At 34.1% G+C, this 23,077-nt stretch overlaps 2 protein-coding genes and 1 pseudogene across 2 annotated transcripts; 1 reads left to right on the forward strand and 2 right to left on the reverse strand.

Moving 5' to 3' along the window:
- Positions 1–545: 545 nt before the first annotated feature.
- On the reverse strand, positions 546–10,238 carry LOC103837383 (annotated as a pseudogene).
- Positions 10,239–10,458: 220 nt separating this feature from the next.
- LOC103837484 (quinone oxidoreductase 1) lies at positions 10,459–12,754 on the reverse strand. The gene is given in 5 exon segments (XM_009113844.3): positions 10,459–11,176; positions 11,696–11,922; positions 12,010–12,151; positions 12,484–12,625; positions 12,627–12,754. Coding segments are annotated over 5 exon segments (1,185 nt in total). The 5' UTR covers positions 12,737–12,754; the 3' UTR covers positions 10,459–10,612.
- An 810-nt stretch (positions 12,755–13,564) lies between these two features.
- Positions 13,565–16,126, forward strand: LOC103837384 (uncharacterized Rho GTPase-activating protein At5g61530). The gene is made up of 9 exons (XM_009113745.3): positions 13,565–13,809; positions 14,040–14,143; positions 14,211–14,473; positions 14,540–14,602; positions 14,685–14,703; positions 14,822–14,920; positions 15,113–15,190; positions 15,262–15,663; positions 15,752–16,126. The coding sequence occupies exons 2-9, from the start codon at positions 14,083–14,085 to the stop codon at positions 15,898–15,900; spliced, it is 1,134 nt and encodes a 377-aa protein (XP_009111993.1). The 5' UTR covers positions 13,565–13,809; positions 14,040–14,082; the 3' UTR covers positions 15,901–16,126.
- The last annotated feature ends 6,951 nt before the right edge of the window (positions 16,127–23,077 follow it).

Raw genomic sequence — 23,077 nt, forward strand, 5'->3', positions numbered from 1 at the left:
CCATTGTATTATGCGCAAATATTTATGTAAGTTTTCGGCATCACGTGGGTTCGAATCCCAACCATTAGAAAATTAACATTTTGGCATCGCCAGGGACAGATGATCGACACGTGGCAATACGTGACTAATCTGAATCACTTATGTGGGACTATGATATCTCTGTATAATTTAAAAATATTTATGTAAGTTTAAATATTTGGTTTATATAAAATATAATAATTAATAAATATACCAGACATTTAAAACTTAAATTTAATTTAGTAAACGCAAATGCCAAAAAACAAAATGTGTCATTAGTACTGTAGAAATAGTGAAGTGAGAAAGCGATAGACATTGTTGTTGTTTTTTTTAACAATAGAGACGTTATTGTTTTAGAAAAAAATTGATGACATTATTGTTGATCATTGAGAATTGAAGGGATATTGTAACATCACGTGTTATTTTCGACGTAGGTCCTATTTGTTTGCCACTCTTGTCATTGCTCTATTATTGTTCGTCTCTTACCACCTCACGCATATTCCCATTTCCCTTCTCTTACAATTTCATTTTTTTTTTTTTTGATCTAAATATTAAAATTTATACCACTTTTCTGTTTTTTAGAGTTTACAATGTTGTGGAACACAACTTATTACAACAAGAGAAGAGAAAGAAAAGGAGACAAGAAGCAAAGAGGAAAGAAGAAAAAAACAAAGAGGAGGAGAATAATAGCAAAAGGAAACACTAACTATAGGGTGAAAAGAACCAAAAGTACAACTCAAACAAAGAAGGTGAAGGAGTAGTGGCAGATGGAAGAGACAGGGACAACAATCTGTCTCTTAACCGACGATCTACCACACAAAAGAAAGCCTCTTGAGTCAACGAAACACCTTGAAAGATATGTGCATTCCGCTCCCGCCAAAGGCTGTAGATGATGGCTTGATAAATGAGCTTCAACACTGCAACTGCACGCGGCACATGAGGGCCTTGTAGTTGCTGGCATTGGGCGACTACGTCTGGTAGCGAAGCTGGAGGAGACGCCATGTACCTGCAACAAAAACGAGACCAACCAATTTCATTTCTTAAACAAACAAGTAGCTTCTTGTTTACTTGATTCTCTTTATATATGTCTTTTACTTATTTTTTATTTTTAAAAGTGATTATATGTATGCCTCTTGGGGTTCTCAACGTAACCTTCGCATGTTAATACCATCTCCAATAGTTCACTCTAGTTTTCACTTCAAAATAGAATAATTCTATAATAAATTGAACTATACTCTTATGGTACTATATTTTACAATGAAAAATAGAGTGATGAATAAAAAACAATTTATTTTATATATAGAATAAGCTCATTTTTATTTTATTATAGAATGAAAAATAAAGTACAATTGAAGATTTTTTTATTTTAAACTCTATTTTAGAGTGGGATTGAATACGATCTAAAACCCACCTCGATGGTTGTTTTCTAAGGCTTAAATTTGTGACTGGAATACTAGATAATGTTTCATCCATGCAACTAGACATATACTAGTCGGTTTTTCTTCTTCCCTACAACTTTGGAGGGCATATGCATTTATTAAGAATTTTAATAATTTTGTGGGTCTATGTTTATATAATTATTTTTAATTTTTTTTGGAAACCCATTATAATGTTTCATTGAAATGTACCCAGAACTGAAGCTGCTGCCAACCCTGCATGTGTCCACCTTTTGACTAAGCATACTACAACGTAACTTTACCTAATATGCTGCATTAGATTTTTATCACACTAATTTATAGGTTAATATAATGTCTACGTATACAACGTAAAATTACATCACTGATTTATAGGTTAATATAATGTCTTACGTATATAATGTAAAACTACATCTGCCATCGGCGGTTTTTTGGACACGCGTTATTTCACTTCTTGGCATGAGGCTAGATGAGGAGTTTCCAGGCGATAGGAATTACAACATGTCAACATATATTTATTTGGAAAACCACACAAGCATGCCAAGACGTGTTTCTTGATTCCCCTCGTGATTCACTATTCAACTAAAAGCGTACACCAATCAAACCATATATTTATAAAAAGACGCATACCTACTATTAAGTTTGGACCAGTTTGGATTCTAATATAGAGGAGAGGAGTCTTTGGTTCTTTTTTTAAACACTGATTTATTACGAAAAAGATTGCATATAAATTCTATATATAATCGATAATTCTCTATTTCTAATAAAAATTCATGTTTGATTGCACCATTCTAAATTATCCTATAAAAATCTAGTGTTAGCTTTGACAAGAAGGCAAAGAAGCATCTGTTTTCAGTCCTTAAAAATTATAATTGTTTTCAACCATTTTTTACAACTAAATTGCATTAGCTCTACTGGAAAGATCATTGTTTTCATTACTTACAGGTGATAGGTTCAAGTTATGAAAGTTATGATCAACCGTCATTTTGTTTTTCATTAAAATAGACCCAAACTTTTATTTTTTGCTTCCAGCCCATTAAAAGACAAGATCGGTATTGTCTATGCTTAACCGATTTTACTTGCACCATACTGAAGATCCTATGTAATATTTTTCCGCTAATATACAGAATTGTTCAGTAAATTATTTTCCTAGATTCAAAATCTGAACATCCTAATGTATAAACATTATGAACCCTAAACTAAACGACTAGATTAAAATGAGTTCCACGGAGTCGTGGGTATAATCTACCAAATCATATCCCTAAGATCTGTTCTCGTTCAAGGCGATGATCCCACGAAATTCTGCACTGACAGTCTAGGTTCCTACTTCCTTCTAGTTATCTTAATGTCCATTGGGACAAAACCATTCGATGCAAGCATGTGTTTCCAAATATGTTTTTTTGCCTCTTAATCACATATAGATTCCTCAATAAGCATCTGCTGATCTCTATGAACAATGCAAACCTTAAGACTCAAAACTCATTTCAGAATGTTGTTCATTGGCTCTTATAAGCATCCATCTATTATATATTTAAAAGCAAAATAAAAATAAAAACTGAGCGTTCAACGTTTAAGAGGTCTCAACATGTCCTCTATATTTTATTTTAAGTTTATCTCGCTGACTAAAACTCATCACAATCCTTCCACAAACCATTTAACTCTTGTTGAATTTGTGACTTTTTGCTGTTGCTTCACAGTGTCGTACGAAGAATTTTAAGAACCTAAGGCAAATTTTAAAAATAAACTTATTTACAACTATAATGAAAACAATTTTGTAATATAATATATCGCTTTTACCAAATACACAAATCTAACGCTGTAAAAGAAAAAGTTTGTGCTATATTAGTCTACTATGTAGAAAAGATTTTTTTAAAAAAATAAGTCTAAACCATTAAATTATAAATTTATTTTAAATTTTAAAACCCTAAAAAATTTATATTAATCGAGAACCTAAGGCAAATAATTTTTTTAATACACTGCAAGCACGCTCTTTAACTATATTTTCTCAAAGACAATTCGTTTCACATTGCTTTTTTTTCTTTGTTAACTTTTTTAGTGACGTTTCTTATTTTTATATACTTGGACATGTTGCCTTTTGGGGATTCATTTGCCTGTTATCCACTCACTACCTCAGATATGTGTCTAGCATTTTCGACAATTTATTTGTTCCTTAATACGAATATACTTTTTGTTATACTATAAGCACCACATCACAAGAAGTTGATCTCTTTGTTTACCTTTATACCGTGATTAAAAACACTTCTTCACGACAAATAGTATAGTTTCGTTCTCAAAGCTACTACTGATTCTGAATCCGGACGTAAAATTAGGCCTTATTAATAATGTTATAAAATTGCAATTATCGGAACTCCATTAGAGCACCTCCAACCATTAGAAACTAGGTGAAATTCTAAAAAAGAAAAAAATTTAATTAAATAACTAAATTTTCTATTTTTTTTAATTCTAAAATGCTAAATACAAGACATGTTGAAGGTTAAAGTTTAGAAGTAGTTCCAAAAATACTTGTTTAGAATTTCTTTTCACTTTCTCTCCTATTTTCTTTTTTTTTTATTTCTTTATTTTTAGTGGCGGGATTCTAATTAAAAAAACCTCAAATGGAGGTGGTCTTAGGATTCTGAGTTACGGTACACAGAGGCGGACGGATGTTATTAAGCGTGATATCACGTGTCATCTACTGTTTTTATTTTTATTTTTTTTAAGTATTTGAACTAAAGGATTATTTTCCAAATAACTAAAAAAAAAAAAATTAAATTTTGGGAGAGAGAGTAGAGAGAGATAGGAAGAGAAAGTAAGAGAGAAGAGAGAATATTAGTTAGTTAGTTTATATTTATTTTTTGTTGTATATAGGATGCAATTTCCCTTGAACTAATTTGATAAAAATCTTGTAGTTGAGAGAAAAAATAGTAAAAGTGTCTCCAGTTTTATTTATTTACTTTGTTATTATTATTAGTACTGTGTCCCTGTCTATAATTGTTTCTAGATCCGCTCTTGGGTACACTTAAACTCTGTGTATTGAGAATGAAACGAACAAGATATATGTACACTCAAATGACAAATCTTATACATATGTAGGCTGATATCGTTAATTTATTTAATCTTAGTAGGGAATTGAAGTAACAAATATTTTCAAGTAATTAAGTAAATGTTATAATATCACTTCTAGTGGCTATTATAAATTTCATTTTAATATCAAAATGAGAAGTTTGTTTGAGTTACAATTTTCTAAACAACAACCTGGAGTATGTATCTAATTTAAAAGTATTGTTTGTAATAATTTTGGTTCATCATTCATTTGTCAATAAATTAATTAGATTAAAATAAAACATAAGAAGAAAAAGAATTGCTTAAAATATTTTTAATTAGGTATTACTTGTCAAAAATAAAAATACCATAATATTTAGGTTAAAGATTAAGTGATTATTGTTAAAGATTTAGTATTTAAGAGGCGAGATTGAACATATTAACTTGTATAAATATTTTATAAATTAGTTTTAAATATTAATTTAGTATTTTTATCACAAATTTAAAATAATTATAAAATGGTTATTTTTTAAAGATAAACTTAAAAGTGATATTAAATTTGTGATAAAATCGAAAAATTTATAATAATAAAATGAATTTTGTTTTTGCAAGTTGAGCTAAAGCCCAAAAGGTGAGAAACAACCACTCACTCCACAATAAAATCGAAGACGCTTTTGTTTTGGATTCTACCTTTTCATATTAAACATTTTTAAATCGGAAATATTCTTTTCCTACTTTTTATTTTGAAAGGGATTTAATGACCAAGGATCACTGGTTTCTGTTGTGCTGTCAGTGGTCAGTGGTCACAATTGTTTTTCTTCTTTTATAATGGTATTAGATAATGTTTGGGAACCATGCGCAGATTAGATATCACTCTGAAAAATAAAAAATAGACGAAATAAGTATTATATATAAATAATTAAATTAGAGCTCTTAAGTATTCATAATATATATATATATATATATATTATTTGTTTGGTAAAATGTTAAATAGTATTCATAATATATTATAAAGAGTATTGGAATTTATCAAATTTTGTCCTATGCAACTTCAGTTAATCCATCAATATCTGAATTATATATAACAAAATAATATTTGTGATTGCATTTCTTATTTCTATAGAAAATATGTATTTTTTTTTATCTTGGGTTAAATTATGTAAATAATACCACACATCTCTTTGTAATTCCACTGGTCAAAATATTTTTTATTAAAATAAATAAATAAAATTAAAATGAAGAATTTGATATTTTTATTTAAGGTTTTAAATCTCATTTGCAGATAAAATGTTTTAATAAATTTTCATTTGACATATTTTTTTTTCATTTGACATATTTCTATGTGTTTCTTCAAATTAGTTTATCATGCAATAAAAAAAATCTTCTAGTTTCACAAATAAACTTACGAATGAACTTATCCTTTACAAGCTAGCACATCACCAAAAGTTTTTGAAAATATTCATGTTCAAATACATCAGTTTCCGTATACAACTATGAATGAAAATCCTTTTCACAAATAGTAACGAAAGAAACGAATAAATAATTAGTCAAAAAAAAGAGAAACGAATAAATAAATAAACTTACCACTAATTTATGGAATCCCCTAATAATTTTTCTTTATTCAGTCAAAGAATGTGCTTTCTTAATGCTGTCATTTTCCTGTGCATTACGACCTGAACTAGCTATTTCGTGATTCATGAACATAATAAGATGGGAAAACATCAGAAAGAGGGACCCGTCATTTGATAAAACTCTATGATATCAATTACGACATCTTTCATAGGTAGGTATGATTTTCGAGAAAAAAAGATTTAATTAACCCAAGTTGATTATGTACATGTTTCATTAACTTTCTACAACTCTTAGTTACAAAAACATGAAATACCAGAATAATAATTGATTATGTCCTGCGAACATGTTATATCGCAGTAACACAATATGAACTGTCGATATGAAATTAAGTTCCAAAAAAAAGCTGTCGACATTATAGGCACTATTGGTGAATTTGGATTGGCTAAAGACCACACCATCAAGATCTCCTTTTGAGATGAAAACAATAAATGAAAAGCAACAAAATGATGGAAAGTGGTAACGATAGGTGCTCTCTATGGTAAGACTCATGTGGTTCTCTACTCTTTGCATTGTTAAGTAAATGTATAATTGTTTATCCTACACTAAAGTTCAGGATGACCGATGCACACCATGTCCAAAGCGAAAACCATTCTAATCAAGCTCATTTTAGTCTTAGTTGTATTTAGCCTTATTTATATTTAAGATAAAAAATTATATCTTTATAAAAAGTTAGATGAAGTTGATCATGAATATAGATAAGATTTATTTATCTGTCTAATTATTCTTTTCTGATTTACTTTACAACGAGTGAATAGTATCCAAATTGGATATTAATTAGGACAATATAAGAACTTGATAAAATGTTCGTTTCTAGATGGATGGTGATATAATCTAGTGACACAATTAATGCTATCAATAGCTTGATCACATTAGTTTTACATCTAATTTTAAGCATCAATGTTTGATGAAACTCTCCAACCTACTTTAGATTGGAAATATTTTGGCCAATGACTACATTTGATGTTAGGACACGTTATGAGCTTACCCGGTATTGTTCAACCGTCCAAATCACTACCATCTCACTTAACTATCGTTTGCAAATTAGTAATTTGGATTATTAAAATTTGAGCACATCATAAATATATTCACACAAAAGCGATCTATTCCATATTACATATTCACGTTGTATTTATTTTTAGGTTTTTGCTAAAAGCGCGTTGTTTTTCAGAGGCCTGAATCATTAGCTGAAAAGATAAAATTAAGATTCAAAACAAAAACTCATACTACAACTTGAAACACAGAGATTATCACACCACATGACTCATGAAAATCAAAAACACGTACGTACGAATTTTATAAAAACAAAGAGGTAAAGTGGGCTTTGAGATTTTCATCTGGATGACCAAATCCATCACCCTCCTTGTAAAACAAATTGATCACACGTGCAGTATTGAAGACTCGCATTACAATCTGGCGTGGCACAGTAGATAAGGCTTTAAAGAACTCGTCCATCATCATCTCATGGTGATCCTTAATTATCTTCTTCAATTCTATCACCGCTTCTTCTTGACTTACACCATGCTGCTTCATGTAACAGTTGACTCCATTTGCCCCTTCCCCTCTCTCTAACTCTTCTTCGAATGTGGTTATGTCGTTAATCAGACGAAACACAACATTAAAAGCTAGAATGACTTTAGGTCTAGAGGCGAACCACTCGTACATTATCTTCTCATCACAGTCTTCCATACCTAGAAAGCTGTAGATTGCCATATCATCCATTGCACCTGTGAAGATTCCAACCTCCATGTACTCTTCAAAGTTTGGTAGCGCGTGCCCATTTTGCTATCTCTAGATACCCTTTCTTTGTCAAGCTCTTTATCTATGTTTTTTTTTCAATATAAACATATAATATTACTATTACATCTTTTTATTATTTTTTCTACCAAAAAACTATTAACCAGGGCCGAAAATTTTGAAAAACCTTAAACATTTTCAAATTAATTTTAATAAATAAATTCTTGACAATTAGGAGTACGTCATGCATGCAACCTATGTATAAATTGCTTAAGAAAATTTTAGAGCCAAAGCGAATATTTTATCGGGTTGTGTCTAGAACCGGCCCTGCTAATAACACTTACGTACCTCATCTATAGTCGGTTGCAGACCGCCAGTTCTTCCTAGCGAGCTCATTTCACGTTCGATGTCTTGCATAATTTCCCACAAAGTTCGGAAAATAATTTGCATATAGTTCGGTAGATCTTCAATAGTTTCAATATCCCACCTAGCCATTAACTCTATATAAGACCATAGGACTAGAACGAGCTCAAAATAACATTAAAAAATATTATACCTTTGCAAGGCATCAGTAAAACTTATAACTTCAGGAAGAGTGCCATAGGCGTCATATGTATCATCAACAACCGTCATGATCATGGAGATTTTAGTGCCTATAACTCTCGCAAGGGAATATCTTGGCTCGAAGTATATACCCATCATGCCGAAATAGATCTCCACATTTCTGTCCCGAAAGGTATTAGGTAGTTTAGACGCAAGATCTAACTCTTTCCACCATCTAGAAGAAGCAGTAGTCACATATAAGGTTATTGTGATCTATATAACAAGATTAATAGTACACATATGATTTGAGGATATAGCTACAAGGACATTACGTGGTGACATCTTTGAGCTCTTTGACGTAATGCAACTGGCAGTAGCTGAAGTTGAGTTTAGCAAACTTAAGAAGATTCTCCTCGTGATCTTGTTCTTGTTCGTAAAAAGAGATATATTCTCTTGCAACTGCTATTTCTACGCAATGATATCTAGGTATGTACAATGCGTTTTGTATATGCTTAGAGAGATGTGGTTGAGTAGTACTAGTCACTGCCGCCAAGTGAGTCCTAGTGAAACTCCGTGCTTCCTCTATTATATTCTCATCTTTTGTTTTGAGATATGATGCTTGGTACAACTGCAACATCCCTCTAACATCACGAACTACACTTTCCTTGAACTTTCCATCATGTTCCCCTCTAAATCTTTCGAACACATCTACGATGAAACAAGATAAATAGCTAAAATAAGTATCCGTACAAGTGAATCAAGGAAATGGATCTAACTCTGCTTTGATCTCTAGCTCAGGGAGATTATGAATGGAAGACCCATAACTCGTTGGGTAAATTTTCTTCTACATTCTCTCTTAAATAGTAAAACTTCATCATAAAAATGAATTTGATCCAATGTATGCATGCATATATAATAGAGATTCTTTGTTTTTAAAGGACTAAATCATTATACTACAAAAACATACATTGGAGTAAAACTCATTTTGTATAATAGTGTTATATTTGTAGAAAAACATAGAGATAAATTGTAGATGGTTACCGCAAGACATTTTGTGACCATACAATCTGAAAACCTCAAACATAGTAGATATTGTTTCCAGGTCATCTTCCTTGGAAATCAAGCCTTCTAACTTCCCAAAAGCCTTGCTTAGAATCTCTTCGATTTCATCTTCGAAATAATGGGAGATCGCTAGACTGATAAGCAAGTAAATGAGACGAATTTTCTCTTTGTCACAGGTGTGAGGAGACATGAGCATATTTCTCACATACGGCTTCATAACCGATTCAATCTCATGCTCAATTGCATTGAACTCCTGCCAAGATATGATAGTAAGAAATGCATGTTAAACATAGTCAATATATTATTGTCATGTATCTTTAGTTACCATAGATAGTCTCACATGAGTAATAATGTTTATATATGTACTTACAGAACCGTCGACGGGAACAGCGAAGAGGTGATCTCCTAGAAAAGTGGGAGTAAACTGAGCCAAGGGACGAATACTCTCAAGATCGCCACCAGTAGCCATCACACAGAACAAATCTTGTTTTGTTGGTTGTCGAGAAAGCGTTTGGTTTCTAAGCAAACGGCCAGGTAAAAGAGAGAGCTTGGCCTTATGACATAGAGGGACTCTGTGAGCGCAAGGGAGAGTTTTAGGATCAAAACTCATCATCATTCTTGAAGCACGCATGTTTAGACTCTTGCCAATAACAAGATAGACACGAGACAGTGACACAATGTCAACTCTAGCTTTATGTTGTGATGATGGGATGGATGGTTGACTTTGCTTTCCACATCTCTAGTTTGCTTTAAATCGATCCCAGATCTAGTGGAGAGCCTAAACCGTATTATTAATAGCTAAACAACTACGTTTTATGGAAGTTAAGTTTATAAGAAACTTCATTTTGTATTATATTTAGGCATTATACTTCACGTCTGACATAGGGTAGATCTATGACTATGATCCTCTGATCTTAAAGGAGTGTTTTGCAACTAATGTCAGATAAGTCTTTATTAACATTTTTGACATGCAACATGTTATGGGAAAACTATTATCCATCATGTTATGGGAAAGATATATACATCGTAAATGGATTACAAAGAAAACATCACAAAAAAAAACTTATTGCTGGAAGATAAATAGTACACACATTGGTATCTTTCCATTAAAAGGAATCTCATTGCTCTTATTTGGAAAATTAAAAAGAAACATCACAACATATTTTTCAAGGCAAGAGCACAACGGACCCAGACGTTATCCTATTCTCAAGGTCTGCATGAGCATCAGCCACACGAGACAACGGATACTTATGGTTCACACGAGCCTTTATAACCCCTGAAGCAACATTAGCAAAAACCTCCCCAGCACACTCCAACAACTCATCTCGAGTTTCGTTGTACTGCATCATGGAAGGTCTTGTCAAGAAGAGCGACTTTGGAGCAAGATCAGACAACGGAACCGGGTCTGGAGATCCGGAGGATTGTCCAAAGCTCACCATGTATCCTCTGCTCTTTAAACACGCTAACGATCCCTTGAAAGTGTCTTTCCCCACCGAGTCATAAACAACATCGACTCCTTTGCCTGATGTAATGTCTTTGACCCGTGAAACAAAGTCCTCGTCCTTGTACATGATAACGTGGTGGCATCCATCTTCTTTGGCTTGAGCTGCTTTCTCATTGGTGGAGACAGTTCCAATGACGGTAGCTCCAAGCGCATTTGCCCATTGACACAGCAGAGACCCAACTCCACCAGCTGCAGCGTGGACAAGGATTGTGTGCCCACGTTCAACCTTTCCAAATACAAATAGGATTTTGAGACAATATAGTGAAGAGATCTTTATGTTCGAAGCAGATTAAATAGTGACTTTGGTTTTCGGTTCGGTAATCAGTTAGTTCAGTTTTCAATTTATTTTTAAAAATTAAATAGTCACTTTGGTTTTTCGGTTCGGTAATCAGTTAGTTCGGTTTTCAATTTATTTTTAGAAATTAAATAGTCACTTTGGTTTTTAGTTCGGTAATCATTTAGTTCGGTTTTCAATTTATTTTAAAAAATTAAATAGTGACTTTGGTTTTCGGTTCGGTGATCAGTTAGTTCAGTTCGAACTAAATTAACCAAAATTTCGAACCGAACTAACTGGAAGTACTCAAAGAATTTAACCAAAATTTTAACCCAAACCAAAAAACTTCGGTTGGTTTCAGTAAAACTTTTAAAAACCAAACTACCCAAATACCGAACCAAACTTTTCGGTTCAATTCGACGAGATTTTGGCTGAACCGAACTACCCAAATCCGCAGGCCTAGTGACTAACCTTGAAGCAACGGCGAAGGAGAAACTGTGCAGTCATACCCTTGAGCATGATTGATGCTGCAACTATAGGATCCATAGATGAAGGAACAGGAACCACTTTATCCGCAGGAAGGATCTGTTCTTCAGCATATGCACCCATTGGACTTCCAGCATAAGCAACGAGATCACCAATCTTTCTGCCAGTCAATCCTGACCCAACAGCTACCACCTCTCCAACAGCCTCCATACCTATGATCACAAATGGGCATATAAGCTAAGAGCTAAAAAGAAAAAACTTCATTTGCCTGTTTCCTAAAAGGTTGTAGAGAGCAGAACCTGGTGTGAAAGGCATAGAAGCTGGTTTGTAAACACCTTTCCTGTAGTAAACGTCAATGAAGTTAAGCCCAATGGCCTTGTTCTTAACGCGTATCTCCCCATCCTTTGGCTCTCCAACTTCAATATCTTCCCATTTCAGAACCTTCAAGTCACAAACAAGAGACCACAATGAAATACTGAGAATACAGAACAATCACAATTTAAAAAAAAAAAACAATCACAAGTTTCAACATAAAAAGCTAGCATTGCAAAATAAAATAAAATAACATGAAGCACCCTGATCAGTTTTACTATGTTCCATTGTCTGTAATAAAAAAGACTATTAGAAATTTTATGGATTTGAATTTATATTGAATCCTAAACCATTTTAAATTATAATCATAGAAGCAAAATAGAGAGACACACAATCTCAACCTAATCTGATTACAATAACCCTTTTCGACAGACAAGTTAAAAATCGAAACTTTAACTCACCTCAGGACCGCCATGCTCGTAGACTCTGATACCCTTCACCATCTTCTTCTCCGGGGGATCCTCCACCGCGACTGGACTCAGAGCTTTTACAGTAACCGTAGACAACCGAAAGCTCGATGATTCGGCGAGATTTTGACGAAAGGAGATTTTTAACGGGATTTCGTGGAAAACTCGAGAGAGTTTGGTGAGGAAGTGACAGATGTCGTGATGCTTGAAGACACGACAAGTGATGAAGAGTCAACAAAGCTGCCATCTTCTTCTACTCTTCCTCCGTTATCTTTTTATTTGCCTTTTCTCATTTTTATCCTTTAACTTTTGGTAATTACATTGTCACCATCTTACTTTTACTACACTACAAAATGCACCTTAAAAGTCTTCCAGAGAGGATCTAACCACGTGTCATCTGTGAAATCACTCAACATTTTTTATTAGTTCTGATGATTTAGATTTTGTTTTTCTTTGTGACTTTGAAACTTATTACCACTTCCTCCGTTTCTGAAAGTAATATTTTTTAGATTTTTTTCTTGTTCCACATAGATAGTTTTTTTCTATTTTTAAGGTATTTTTTTGCACTTTTGAGAAACATTAATTGAAAATATTTGAATTGATTAAATTTCATTGGTGGAAAATTATCAGAAAGTGTATAATAAAATAAAAAATATATTAAATTATAAACATTTTTTTAATAAACGTGTATACTCTAGAAAATTTTACTTTCGAAAACAAATGAAATATTATTTACTAGCAATCATGATTTCTACCAAAAAAATCCATAAAGCAAAATTAACTAAATTACAAATTAAATTTTAAATGAAGTAAAACATACAATAAATCAAAATTAATATTAAAAACAAAATCTGAATCCAATATTAATCAAAATCGAAAACTACTAAACAACTAAGGCCTTTTTTTTTTTGTCACAAAAACAACTAAGGCCTTAATTTGTCAAATTATAAGGTTAGGTCACAGTTGCAAGGATAAAATAAGAGGAAGGACAACTAAACAATTATAAAATATTTAAAGGGGGAAATTGTCAAATACTTAGATTTGATTCATCTCCTGAAATCTTACACGTGGCACAACAGAACATACGAGATTATCTGTCTTTTTCTTTCCTTTTTTTTTAGTCAATAACATTTTTTTTTCTTCTTCTCTGCTCCAGGGGGGAAATTCGAAAGGTGAAACCTTTTGATCATCTCCAGGGGGAGCGATCAATTACTCTTCTTTCATCAATCCGCTGACTCCTTTTGACTCTCCTCGTCTGTCTTTGATCGTCTCGACGAATTGGGTTTCGTTCGATTCGATCAAATCCCAGAACTTTTAAAGGTTTGATTTTGATCGATTGCTTTGTTCTTCTGATCGTCGTTGATTGATTAGATGATATGGGTTTAGGGTTTATGTTCATAAAGTTATCTCCTTTTGTTTTATTATTCAAGAAATTGATTTCATCGTTGACGATGAGAGTCAAAGTCTGGAGCTTTGTTTGTTCTGTTAAACTTGTATATGATTGGATTAAAGATGATGGCTTTAGATTATGTCTTGATGATCTTAAACAGGTTTCATTAAAGTGGGTTGCTTGAAGTAATTAGTTAATAGAGAATGTCTTCTCTCATCTCACAACAATGGCAGGAGAGGACTAGTGGATTCTTTTCTTCATCTGGTTAGTTGATTTTTTTTTATCTCTGTGTTTGTGGTTGAAAGGCTTATTACTATGTGTTTGTATTTAGGGACGAAGCTTAGGGAAGCGAGGCAATCAGCTGGTAGTTTTGTGGGAGAAGTCGCTAAAGATGCGAAAGTGAACGTTGCTGACGTTGCAGAAAGAGTTGGTTCCTTGTTCAAAAGCAGGTGGGCGATTCTTCAGCAGCCTGCAACTAGACACGCCGTGCAAGAACATCTCATAACAGCTGCTGCCACGACCGGGACACTGGTGAGAAAGGGTATCACTGAGACTAAAGAGAAGGTTTCCGTTGGAAAGATCAAAGTGGAAGAGGTATTTAACTTGTCAAACAATGTATGTTCATTTTGGAACTTCTTTGATCTTCTGTCTTCTTTTTAGGCGGCGAAAAAGACTGCGCAAAAGAGCAAGACCTTGTTGACAGATATCGAAAGATGGCAGAAGGTATATATTTGAGTTTTACATCTCATTCTAGCCTTTGGTTTGAGTTTTGGTCTCTAACTTATTGTTCTTTATAAACCTGCAGGGAGTTGCCAGCTCAGATGGTAAGATAGTGACCATTTATGTTCATTGAAAACATTGAGATAACTATCAGTTTATTAAGTCTTGGCTTGTTGGAAAAATATGGTACTTCTTACTATATAACATTGTTATTTTGCTCAGTGTTTGGTGTTGCCATTGAGGTCACTGTCCAGAGGCAGGAGTCAAGCAGGCCTATTCCATTTATACTGATGAAATGCGCTGATTATCTCATTTTAACCGGTAAGAACATTCCCAACTAATCCCTCTTGTAATACCGTTACAGTTCTAGGGGCCATAAACATTTACTAAAGACTTTAATAATAATAAAAATTCATAATTTGGAAGTTTATTTCTATGTAAATAACCTCAAAAAAATTTTAGAGGCCTCGTATAGCTCATACCTACTCATGTTGTGGTATCTCTTCTTGTCAGGACTTAATACACCGAACTTGTTCAAAACCGAAGGAGACAAAAAGTTGATACAACAATTGGTTTCTGCTTACAATCAAGGTACCAAGTTTAATCCCTGACTCTTATGGCTCAGAGAGAGTTTGTCTTAAACTAATCACTTGTTTGAACAGATCCAAGCGCGTCGATTCCTGAAGGCGTGAATCCAGTTGATGTAGCCGCACTCATCAAATACTATCTAGCTAGCCTTCCAACACCACTAACTACTTTTGAGCTTTACAACGAAATCAAAGACGCAAGGTCAAGCGTAACCAGAATGAGAAAGTCACTCCAGAAGCTTTCCAGTGTGAACTACAATACACTTGAGTTCATAACAGCGTTGTTGCTTCGTGTGAGCCAGAAAGCACAACTCAACAAGATGGATTCACACAGCCTGGCTATGGAGATGGCTCCGGTGATCATGTGGCGAGAAGAGAAGAGGCCTGAGTCCTATAGGGAATACTGGAGACGCCCATCGAGGAGTCCTAAGAAGAGCATTGACTTTGAAACTGCTTCTCCATGGGACTTGCTCTCAGGTAATAAAAACAACCTTTAGCTAGCTTTTATAACTTTACCATTTGAAGCAGAGTTTCATTTTTTTTATTATCTTTAATGGTTTTACAGATGAAGGAGAAGGTGTGGTAGATGCATCTTCATCGATCTCTCTGGATGATATTGTTCAAGTTGATTTTGGTGCGGTCGACGTTGTGCAGTGCCTGATTGAACATCACAATGCTATTTTCACTGATGCTGGGGAGACTGTATGGAGGTGAAGAAAACAACAGTTTTAACTAATCTTTCTCTGATGATTTGAGATTTCTCAGTTTCTGGACCAACAGCAGAAGATATCCTACCATTTTGATCTTGATAATGATTTAACTAAGTAATGGTTTCAGTAAATAAGCTTCGTTTTCATTTGGTTATTCTGTAAAACATTCATTGTTGAGACTTTCAGAAGCTGTTCAAAAATAAGTTTCATCATATATCAAAATAAAGCAATCACATGGCTAAAAAGCACGTGTAAACTTTCTCTACTTGAGAATCAAACAATATGATTCTTACCAAATGAAATGAGTTTCTTGAAATTTATAGTTTGAAACTGTGAGTGGTAAATAGCTTTTAAGATAAAGAAACCGCAGAAGTTCATGTCTGTAAATACGGACCGGGAAGCTCGTTTTGAGTATTCTGTGACATTGTTTCTTCAAACAGATACATGCCCCCCCGTTGGCCGATTTATGATTTGTTTGAATTGATCAGATCAATAGACTGGAGATTCTTTTGCCAATAAACAACATAACATATGAACATAGTTGACTTTGTATAAATTTTTGGTTAATTCTTTTTTATTGTGAATGCACGAGCGCAGAATGTTAGGAGAATTCATCAGTATATTCTCTACGATTCTATAAGATTATATCTCAAGTTGTTGCCAGTTTTTGATTATTAAAAGCATGATAAATGATCTCAAACTGTATCTAGTCCATATGTATCAAAAATTAAAATGACTAAAACTTATTTGTTCAAACTAGTCCATATGTATCAAAATGACTAAAATAAGAACACTAAAAGAGTAAATGATAATTATATCTTTCTTACAAATATGTTAAATAAATATTTAAATTAAAAAATTTCAAAATTTAATTTTACAAAAATATTTTTGGGAAAAATGATTTTTTCTTAAAAGAAATTAGGAAAATCTTACCAAATTTGTAAGATATCTTCTTGGATTTGAGTTATATGAATATTTAGAAACTATATTATTGAATAAGTATAATATCTTCTCAAAACAGAAGATATTGACAAATATGTATTTAAAATACCTTATTAAATATGTTTTTAGGAAGATGTTTATTTAAAAAAACTTTCATGAATATATCTTTTTTGTCGATGAAATATATATTTATGAATACCTTACTGAATTGCTGATAAAAAGAATATCTTACTGAATTTGAATTATACATATATTTAGTAAATTATTTTTGAATATACATAACATCTCCCTAAAATTTTAGAAAGACATTTTTGAATTTGATATCTAAATTTTATAAAAAAACTTCTATGTATATATATATTTAAATAAGCATATAAATTAAATTGAGGAAAATTTCGTACACATTTAGTAAGACCTTTCTAAATAAAATATAAGTTACATTCAAGAAGAGTAATTGCATGTTTATGAAAATATTTTAAAATTCAGGGAAAAATATTTACAAATTAAGGAAAATATTATAGATATTCAAAAATGTTCTCCTAAATCTTTTTAAGAAAACAAAATATTTCCCAATTTTTTGTTTTTGTGAAAACTCAAAAATTGAATAAAAAAATCCTTTGAAAAATGTATTTTGATTTTTTTTAATATCTACTTATTTTTATATATTTAATAAATAATTAAGAAAATTATCAATGATGAATAATTATCATTTATTTCTTTAATGGAATATAATTTGATTACTTTGATTTTTGAAGAGAAATTGATTAAAATACCCACGTTGGTTAACACTTTTTCAAAATTTTATAAAACATTTGAGTTTGGGGTTTAATAATTATGGTTTAGAATTCAATATTTAGGGGGTGTGGTTGAGTTTATAAACTTAATTTTTATACATTATTCTTAAATATTTATTAATGATTTAGGAGACTTAATTTATTTTTATCATATATTTAAGGTATTTATGAAAATAGTTATCTTTTAAGGGTAAATTTTAAAAGTAGTATCCGACTTTTCTGTAAAATTGAAATTTTCCCAATTCTGAACATTTTCTGGAATATAGTTTTTAGTATTTATAATTTTAATTGTATATTATACATGTAGGTAACTGTTATATAAAGTAGATCCCTATACTATGATGATAATGTGTTGAAAATGTAATTATTAATCTACTTATATAAACTACTAGAAATTTATTTATAATATTCCCTACAAGTACAACTCAAAACTATTGTACAAAATAAAACCTATGTCCATAATCATGCTCACAGAGAATCTAATCGTTATTGAAACACTGATGGTGTTGGCTCTGAACTTTAATTAATGGTAATAAAGAAGGTCTAGTCTCTTACATCCATTATTTTGTGAAAATAATTTGCACTGGAAACCATTTCCTAATCTTTATTTCGATGTTATTTAAATTAATAAATTTGAATATTTTATTTGTTTGACTTTGTTTATTAAAAAAAAATGCAACATGAGGGATATACCAACGTAGATCCTTTTAAGTAAGTTTTTTTTATTTTTGAAACTTTGATAAATTTTAGATAAGTTTATTGAAACTAATCTGTGTGTATTATTTTAAGTTTTCAACGTATGAAGAAAGTTAGTTAACTATGAGCTGACTATAACAGTTATAAATGAAGGTGTTGTGGCGGCAACAACGTGCTTTCTTTGTGTCAATTCTTTCATCCTGAGACTATGTCACAAACTCACCAAACTTAGGGTTAAGTCTTCATCTTTTCCTCATGTTCTCTGTTCGAACAGAACTACTTGGTAAGTTCTGTATTGCCTGAAATCTCCATTGCTCTATTAGCGTGGACCTTCTGGGTATAGCGCAGTGAACAACATTCGTCTTACTTTCAAAATTTTAAGAATTAACAATTTAATATACATAAATGTTTATAATCCCTTAAATCTTATATTTGCAATATTGTTGAAAGCTCCTCCTGTAAATTACCCTGAAAGTTATGTTTCCTCTTCTTGCTAAAGTTTAATAAACATACAATTTTAGACTGTTTAAAAAAAAAAAAAAATGTTTCAGGTAAAGCAATGGAAGAGAAGAAAGCATCAAGCGACCTATCTCTGCGTCCTCCACCACCTCTTGTTATAGCTGTAGCCATAAATGGAAAGAAGAAGAGCAAATACCCCATCCTTTGGGCTCTTGAGAAGTTCATCCCCGAAGGCTTCTCCGATTTCAAACTGCTCTATGTTCGTCCTCCCATCACTCACATCCCTACCCCAAGTAAGTTGACAACAAAGATTCAGAAAACTGTAACTTGATGCACAAGATATACGTTGTAAGAATCAGAGTCTTTCTTATTTGGTTTCAGTGGGGAATGCCATTATGATAACAGAGCTAAGACATAACGTAGTATCAGCTTACCTTAAAGAAGTTGACAGGAAAACGAACGAGATGCTTCTTCCTTACAAGAAAATGTTCCAAAGCAGAAAGGCGACGGTGGAGATTCATGTAATGGAATCAGACGAGCCCGCAGATGCCATAGCAGAAGAGATAGCTGGAACTGGAGTCACCAAACTCGTTATAGGAACGTCTCTTCGCGGACTCTTTTCCAGAAAGATTGAAATGTCTTCCATGATCGCAACCGCGGTTCCAAGTTTCTGCACAGTCTTTGTTGTCTCGAAGGGGAGGCTAGCTTCTATGCGTCCTTCCAATTCAAACGCTAGTGTAAGCATAACATGCGAGAGAAGCAGCACCACTAGTGGCTCCACTGATAGTCCTAGAGTGTTGGATAAGCTTGAATAATACTTGTGATGAAAGTTTCCTTTTCTATGTTGTGTTTATCTTAAGGATTAGGAAATATAATGGGAATAGGAAATTGTTAGTCCCTATATATATGAATGCATATTGTGATGCATAAGGTGTGACTTTATGATTTGTGATTGATTGAATAAGAGAAGGACTTCTTATTATTGAGTTTGTGATTCTATATTTGGTATCAGAGCCTAATAAGCACCTCGACAATCTTACACAGCCATGGCCGACGTCAAAGAAGAGATCGCGACGACCAAAGAAACCGGACCAGCCACCATCAAATTTCCGATGTTAACTTCCTCGAACTACACGGTCTGGTCCATGAGAATGAAGATAGCGCTTAAAGTTAGTGAAGTTTGGGAAGCTATAGAACCTGGAGCTAAGGATGAAAAAAAGAATAACATGGCCATCGCATACCTGTTCCAGTCCATACCGGAGGCCTTGATCTTACAAGTAGGCGACTTAGATACAGCAAAGGCAGTATGGGATGCGATAAAGGCACGATATGTTGGAGCTGAGAGGGTAAAAGAAGCTAGGTTACAAACTTTGATGGCGGATTTCGATAGACTCAAGATGAAAGATGAAGATACAATCGATACCTTCGTTGGCAAGATATCCGAAATTTCCTCTAAATCTGCTTCTTTGGGAGAGATGATAGAAGAACCAAAGCTTGTTAAGAAATTCTTAAAGAGCTTGCCAAGAAAAAAATTTATTCATATTGTAGCTTCGCTTGAGCAAGTTCTTGACCTTAACTCAACGAGCTTTGAGGACATTGTAGGACGACTTAAGGCGTACGAAGAAAGAGTCACTGAAGAGGAAGAAGAAACCGATGATAGCTCCGGGAAGCTAATGTATGCTAACTCAGATTCAAGCGGCGAAACTTACGGCTACAATAACCGTGGTCGAGGACGCAGCGGTCGATCAAACTGGAGAGGAAGAGGCCGCGGTCGCACAACTTTCTTACAACAACGAGAAGCGTATAGACAAGGACGTGGTGGAGATCTCTCTCATATCACTTGCTTTAAGTGTGATAAAACTGGACATTACGCCACAGACTGTCCCGATAAAGCTCTAAAGCTTCAAGAAACTGTAGAGAAGAAAGATGATGATACACACGAAGCGGATACCCTCATGATGAATGAAGTAGTTTACTTAAACGAGAAGAAGGTAGATCCAAAGAAGTTTGAAGCTGATACAGATACGATAGATGTGTGGTATCTTGATAATGGAGCCAGTAATCACATGAGTGGTAATCGTATGTTCTTCTACGAACTAGATGATACTATCACTGGGAAAGTACGTTTTGGCGATGATTCAAGGATTGACATAATGGGTAAAGGTTCCATTCGATTTATCAGCAAAGGAGGCGTGAAAAAGATGTTAAATAACGTCTACTACATACCGGCTCTTCGAAGTAATATTGTTAGCTTGGGTCAAGCTACTGAAGTGGGTTGTGAAGTTCGAATGAAAGAAGACGTTCTAACTTTATTCGATCGTGAAGGACAGTTGATGATCAAGACTACAAGGACAAAGAATCGATTATATAAGGTTACACTACAGGTTGATAAAATGCAGCAGTGTCTTCAGGTTAAGAGCCTTGGAGACGGAAACTTATGGCATGCGCGCTTGGGACATATCAACAAAGATACAATGAGAATGATGGCTAGCAAGGAGTATGTCGAGGGATTACCGAACATCAAACGCGACACAGAAGCTTGTGTATCTTGTCTGCGCGGGAAACAAACACGAAAACCGTTCCCACAAGCAACGAGCTATCGAGCTTCATCACTTCTTGAACTCGTACATGCGGATCTTTGTGGACCTATCTCCCCGACGACACCAGCACTCAACAGATACGTCTTTGTTCTTATTGACGATCACTCTCGCTATATGTGGACAGTACTATTAAAGGTCAAAAGTGAAGCCTTTGAGAAATTTAAGCGCTTCAAGAACCTTGTGGAGCAAGAAACACATACTAAGTTAAAGTGTTTTCGAACAGATAGGGGGGGTGAGTTCACATCCAACGAATTCCAAACCTACTGCGAGAAACATGGTGTTAAGCGACACATGACTGCGCCATATTCACCTCAGCAAAACGGTGTAGTTGAGCGACGAAATCGAACACTCTTGGAGATGACTAGAAGTATCCTAAAACATATGGACATGCCGAATCATCTCTGGGGAGAAGCCATACGACATGCAACCTATCTGATTAATAGGGTTACAACGAGGTCCTTGGAAGGACAAACTCCGTACGAAGTGATGAAAGGAAGAAAACCAAACCTGTCTCACCTAAGAGTGTTCGGGTGCGTGTGCTACGCAAGGACAGAAACGGTTGGAAGAAAGAAGCTCGACGATAGATCCAGAGTTCTGGTCCATCTCGGAACAGAGCCAGGGTCTAAAGCATACCGACTACTTGATCCCCTGAGCTTGAGAATTGTCATAAGTCGTGATGTTGTGTTCGAAGAAGCAATGCGATGGAGATGGAGTGATAAAAGTGTGACAACGAGACTCGATAGTGAGGGCTTTGAGCTCACCGTGAAAGGCTTGGGCCAAGATGATCACGAACTCGAAGCTTCATCTGATACAGATGATGATAATCACGACAATAATGATTATCATGAAGCTATTAGGATGATCATTGCTTTGGCTGGATCACATGGTTGGGAAATACACCATCTTGATGTAAAAACTGCTTTCTTGCACGGAGAACTAAAGGAAGAGGTTTATGTTACTCAACCAGAGGGTTTCATCGTTGATGGACAAGAACACAAGGTTTACAAGCTTAAGAAAGCTCTCTACGGTCTACGACAAGCACCAAGAGCTTGGAATATAAAGCTTAATGAGATATTGCGCAGCTTGCGGTTCACAAGATGCTCGAAAGAGCCCTCGCTCTATCGGAAGGAAGAAAGTCGAGAAGTTCTTGTCGTGGTGGTCTATGTTGATGACCTGCTGGTTACTGGTACCTCCCTTGATGCGATACTTGAATTCAAACGTGAGATGGCTACAAAGTTTGAGATGAGTGACCTCGGAAGGTTGACATACTATTTGGGTATTGAGGTTATACAATATGAAGGAGGAATCTTACTCAAACAAGATAGGTATGCTCGCAAAATACTCGAAGAAACTGGCATGAGCTCATGCAATCCGACTCACGTACCATTGGAGTTAAATGCGATGTTCTCCAAAGCTCCTAAGGAGGAGAAGGCTGATGCAAAAGAGTATCGTCGGAGCATTGGGTGCCTACGCTACCTGCTACATACGCGACCAGATTTATCATATAGCGTTGGGGTTTTGAGCAGATATATGCACGAACCTAAAGCCTCTCATGCAGCAGCTATGAAACAGATCCTTAGGTATCTGCGAGGAACTTGTTCTCTTGGGCTTCACTACTCACGACAAAGTGGAGCTAAGCTGGTAGGTTATAGTGACAGCTCCCACAATGTGGATACAGACGACGGCAAAA

The sequence above is a fragment of the Brassica rapa genome, chromosome A09, assembly GCF_000309985.2.
Source record: "Brassica rapa cultivar Chiifu-401-42 chromosome A09, CAAS_Brap_v3.01, whole genome shotgun sequence".
In the NCBI taxonomy this organism is placed as follows: Eukaryota; Viridiplantae; Streptophyta; class Magnoliopsida; order Brassicales; family Brassicaceae; genus Brassica; species Brassica rapa.

What these genes read in the sequence shown, in the direction of transcription:
- LOC103837384 (XM_009113745.3), top strand. Translation starts at nt 14,083, where the DNA reads ATGTCTTCTCTCATCTCACAACAATGGCAGGAGAGGACTAGTGGATTC. An exon ending in TGGATTCTTTTCTTCATCTG is followed by an intron (nt 14,144 to 14,210) that starts GTTAGTTGATTT and finishes GTTTGTATTTAG; the next exon opens with GGACGAAGCTTAGGGAAGCG. An exon ending in GGTTTCTGCTTACAATCAAG is followed by an intron (nt 15,191 to 15,261) that starts GTACCAAGTTTA and finishes TTGTTTGAACAG; the next exon opens with ATCCAAGCGCGTCGATTCCT.